The sequence below is a fragment of the Lepidothrix coronata genome, unplaced genomic scaffold (assembly GCF_001604755.1).
Source record: "Lepidothrix coronata isolate B3197 unplaced genomic scaffold, Lepidothrix_coronata-1.0 Scaffold12, whole genome shotgun sequence".
NCBI classification, from domain to species: domain Eukaryota; kingdom Metazoa; phylum Chordata; class Aves; order Passeriformes; family Pipridae; genus Lepidothrix; species Lepidothrix coronata.
The window spans coordinates 5,018,218-5,022,890 of NW_016690192.1; the positions used below are offsets into that span (position 1 = coordinate 5,018,218).

General features: G+C 50.2%; 1 protein-coding gene across 1 annotated transcript in view; it reads right to left on the reverse strand.

Annotated features, from left to right (window-relative positions):
• The window catches only part of LOC108492698 (cytochrome P450 2J6-like), a 7,441-nt gene extending 2,774 nt beyond the window's left edge, over window positions 1–4,667 (reverse strand). Inside the window, exons 1-7 of the mRNA XM_017805296.1 lie at window positions 4,327–4,667; window positions 3,640–3,802; window positions 3,339–3,488; window positions 2,407–2,762; window positions 1,254–1,410; window positions 953–1,102; window positions 202–362 (exon numbers count right to left, since the gene is read on the reverse strand). Coding sequence (XP_017660785.1) covers window positions 202–362; window positions 953–1,102; window positions 1,254–1,410; window positions 2,407–2,762; window positions 3,339–3,488; window positions 3,640–3,802; window positions 4,327–4,515 — 1,326 coding nt within the window. The 5' untranslated portion in view covers window positions 4,516–4,667. The remainder of the gene's footprint in view (window positions 1–201; window positions 363–952; window positions 1,103–1,253; window positions 1,411–2,406; window positions 2,763–3,338; window positions 3,489–3,639; window positions 3,803–4,326) is intronic.
• Window positions 4,668–4,673: the final 6 nt, after the last annotated feature.

Consider the following 4,673-nt stretch of genomic DNA (forward strand, 5'->3'; position numbering starts at 1 on the left):
TCAATGGGCAGAAGTGATGTTGAGTGAGAGAAAGCAGCATGAGCAAGGCCCAGCTTGAAAGTAAGGCAGAAAGAAATGACAGGCCAATCCACCCTGTGCAAAGCAATAGGCAAAGACAGGTTTGGTGATGACAACACTGAGCTCTGAGGTTGACTCCAGAGAAGAAACTATGGCTGTGGGGTGGTGGCAGGAGGGCTGTACCTGGGTTGTGATGGCTCCCTGAAGGAAAACTGTCTCATGCATCAGCTTCAGCAATTTTTGGAAGTCCTCATCGTGGTAGTCAAACCGATTGCCGAGGGTGAGGGAGCAGATGACATTTGAAACAGCGTTAGTGAGTGTAAACTGAGGGTCAAAAGGATTCCCTGGAGAAGGAAAAGATCAATTCTCTCCTGGTCTTCTCAGAAAAGGAGAAGAAAACACACTTGGTAAAGGCAAAATAGTCAACAAATACAAATGAAATGAGTGGTCCCAGTGACCCTCCTGTGTCACTGCTTTGCTTGGACACCTCACTGCCCCATGAGCTGGCCAAGCTTGTCTGGGAAACCCCAGTAGTCCCAGTTCTGTCAGATTATGGAGATGATTATTTCCTTTGAAAAGCAAGATCTGCAGGAGAGGGTTGTCTTTGGAATACATTGGAAATATCATTGTTTCTGTCACTGGAATTCCTTGGGAACATCAGTGTTTATACACACATGGTATTTCCCAGAGATCTCAGAGAGCAGGAGGCTGAAGGTGGGCTATGAATAATGCATGGGGTGTTACCTGCCTGCACTCTCCAGTCACTTTGAAGGCCAAACCCCTGCAGGAGGGAGCAGGGATGCTGGTGGGGCTGCAGCATCCCTTGTAAGGTGAGGTATTTTTTCAGCGTGCAGTGAACCACAGGTGAAATGATACCAGGCCGTACCAGGTCCTGCCTTCAGCAGAGCTGCTGAGGGAGGCACGTGGCACTCACCCTGCTCATCCTTAAAGGCATCCACGAGGAATCGGCACTCCTCCTGGATGCGCTCCTCCACGCTCCTCTTCCCCAAGCCAAAGTTTCGGAGGGTGCTCAGGGTGAACCTCCTCTGTGCCTTCCACAAGTGCCCACTGGAGGAGATCAGTCCTGGCAGAAACAGCCCCCTGTGAGCCAAGGCTGATCCCCCACTGAGGGGAAAAAGCTTCAGGTCTCTGCCTTCTCCCCAGCTGTCTCAGACCTCTGCAGGGCCAGCACCTGAACCTTACAGCTGAGGTGCATGTCTTGAGAGATCACTCACCTATCTTGCTGAACATATCCATAGGAATTTCTGGGCGATCCAAAAAGTTATCCCCTTGGTTTACAAGCACTTCCTTAACCAGCCGCATCCCATTTACTACCACAAGCTTCATGCTGCCCATGGACATGCCGAAGATGTCACCATATTTTTTAGTGTACTGGGAGAGGAAATAATAAAGGGGGTTTCATTTGAAGTGAATGTGTCTGTTGGGACAGGGACAGCCCTGTCAGGGCATACAGGTGAATATAAGGGAAGCTGACAGTGTGAGGGACAAAGAAATTTTGTACAAATCTCTGCCTGACTGCACAGTGTTTTCTCTTTCCTCTTTTTCTGAACAACTGATCACTAAATCAAGTAAACCTCTCCAGCTTTCATTTTGTAGTTTTGTGTTTTTCGAGCTTTTCCCTTCCCAAACACTGTTACAGCCCACGCTCAGTCCTACGGGGCTCCTACAGCTGCAACTGCACCTGTGGGATCATGTTGTGCCCTTTGCCCCAGGGATCACTGCACACTTGTGCCCCACCGTGTACCCAGGCAAACGGTTGAGGGCAAACCTCCTGCCTGCCTTCCTGGCCCGTGGGGACTGGTTTAATCCCTTCCCTGTAGGGGCAGTTCCCTCTGTCCCTTCCCCCACAGTGCCCACTACCCCTGTACCTTCTGCACTGTGATATGCGGAGCTTTGAAGTCCATCATGTAGATGTGTCCTAAAAAGGGAAGGCGTAAAGGGGTGGGAGGGAAGTTCTTTGGGTTTCTGTTCTTCATGTAGTCAGCGACAAACAGGAAGACAATGAGGAAGACGAGGAGCGTATGGAAGGAGATGCTGTCCCAGAGGAAGTGCAGCATGGCTGGATGGAGGGGCTGTGCACGGACGTGTCCCACGGCAGGTCAGGGCAGGTCAAGCTCCCAGGGCACCACTGAATCCCCAGGGACAGGGACAGAGGGGTGACGTGCTGGCTCTGTGAGCACNAGAAAAATTGAATAAAGGACTGAAACCCCCTTAAAAACCCAAAAATTGAGGATCCTGCAATGCTGTGCTTGCTGAAGTGCTGGAGTTGGTGGAAATAGCTCAGCTCCAGAAGAGCAGGAATCCCTCATGAAGGAAGGACTTGTGTGTTGCCAGGTATTAGAGCAGGCAGGTTGGCAGTCAATGGGCAGGAGAAGTGATGCTGAGGGAGAGAAAGCAGCACGAGCAAGGCCCAGCTTGAAAGTAAGGCAGAAAGAAATGACAGGCCAATCCACCCTGTGCAAAGCAATAGGCAAAGACAGGTTTGGTGATAACAACACTGAGCTCTGGGGATGACTCCAGAGAAGAAACTATGGCTGTGGGGTGGTGGCAGGAGGGTTGTACCTGAGCTGTGTTGGTTCCCTGAAGGATAATAATCTCATGCAGAAGCTTCAGCAATTTTTGGAAGTCCTCATCGTGGTAGTCAAACCGATTGCCAAAGATAAGGGAGCAGATGACATTTGAAACAGCATTAGTGAGTGTAAACTGAGGGTTGAAAGGATTTCCTGGAGAAGGAAAAGATCTATTCTCTTCTGGTCTTCTCAGAAAAGGAGAAGAAAACACTCTTGGTAAAGATAAAATAGTAAACAAATATGAATGAAATGAATGGCCCCTGATAGACACCGGCCTCGGTCACTGCTTTGCTTGGACACCTCGCTGTCTTGGCTTGGCAACTCATTGGTCCCAGTTCTGTCAGATTATGGAGATGATTATTTCCTTTGAAAAGCAAGATCTGCAGGAGAGGGATGTCACTGGAATGCATTGGAAACATCATTGTTTCTGTCACGGAAATTCCTTGGGAACATCAGTGTTTATACACACATGGTATTTCCCAGAGATCTCAGAGAGCAGGAGGCTGAAGGTGGGCTATGAATAATGCATGGGGTGTTACCTGCCTGCACTCTCCAGTCACTTTGAAGGCCAAACCCCTGCAGGAGGGAGCAGGGATGCTGGTGGGGCTGCAGCATCCTTTGTAAGGTGAGGTATTTTTTCAGCATGCAGTGAACCACAGGTGAAATGATACCAGGCCGTACCAGGTCCTGCCTTCAGCACAGCTGCTGAGGGAGGCACGTGGCACTCACCCTGCTCATCCTTAAAGGCATCCACGAGGAATCGGCACTCCTCCTGGATGCGCTCCTCCACGCTCCTCTTCCCCAAGCCAAAGTTTCGGAGGGTGCTCAGGGTGAACCTCCTCTGTGCCTTCCACAAGTGCCCATTGGAGGAGATCAGTCCTGGCAGAAACAGCCCCCCGTGAGCCAAGGCTGATCCCCCACTGAGGGGAAAAAGCTCCAGGGCTCTGCCTTCTCCCCAGCTGTCTCAGACCTCTGCAAGGTTGTCACTTGGGCCTTAGAGATGAGGTGCATGTCCTGAGGGATCACTCACCTATCTTGCTGAACATATCCTTGTGAATAGGCATTTCTGGTCGCTCCAGGAAGTTTTCCCCTTGGTTTACGAGCACTTCCTTAACCAGCCGCATCCCATTTACTACCACAAGCTTCATGCTGCCCATGGACATGCCAATGATGTCACCATATTTTTTACTAAGCTGGAAGGGGAAATAAATAAAAGGAGTTGCATTTGAATGAATCTATCTGTTGGGACAGGGACAACACTGTCATAGGGCACAGGTAAAAATAAGGGAAGCTGAGAGTGGGAGAGGAAAGAGAATTTGTGCACAAATCTCTGCCTGATCGCACAGTGTTTTTTCTTTCCTCTTTTCCTGAATCACTGATCAGGACTTGGTGTTGATTGTCCATAAATCAAGTAAACCTCTCCAGCTTTCATTTTTCAGTTCTATATTTTTCCAGCTTTTTTTGTGCTCCCTTCCCAAACACCCTTCCAGACCCAAACTCAGACCTACGGGGCTCCTACATCTGTGACTGCAACTGTGTGATCCTGTTGTGCCCTTTGGCCCAGGGATCACTGCACACTTGTGCCCCACCTTGTACCCAGGTAAACGTCACTTATGATTACAAAACTCCTGCCTGGCACAAGGGGTCTGATTTAACCCCTTCCCTGCAGCTACAATTCCCTCTGTCCCTTCCCTCACAGTGTCTACTACCCATGTACCTTCTTCACTGTGCTTATGGGATCTTTGAAGTCCATCAAATAAAGGTGCCCTACAAAGGGAAGGCGTAAAGGGGTGGGAGGGAAGTTCTTTGGGTTTCTGTTCTTCATGTAGTCAGCGACAAACAGGAAGACAATGAGGAAGACGAGGAGCGTATGGAAGGAGATGCTGTCCCAGAGGAAGTGCAGCATGGCTGGATGGAGGGGTTGTGCACGGATGTGTCCCACAGCAGGTCAGGGCAGGTCGAGCTCCCAGGGCACCACTGAATCCCCAGGGACAGGGACAGAGGGGTGATGTGCTGGCTCTGTGGGCACAAACACAAGAGAGCACGGAGCAGCTTTTGCTGCCC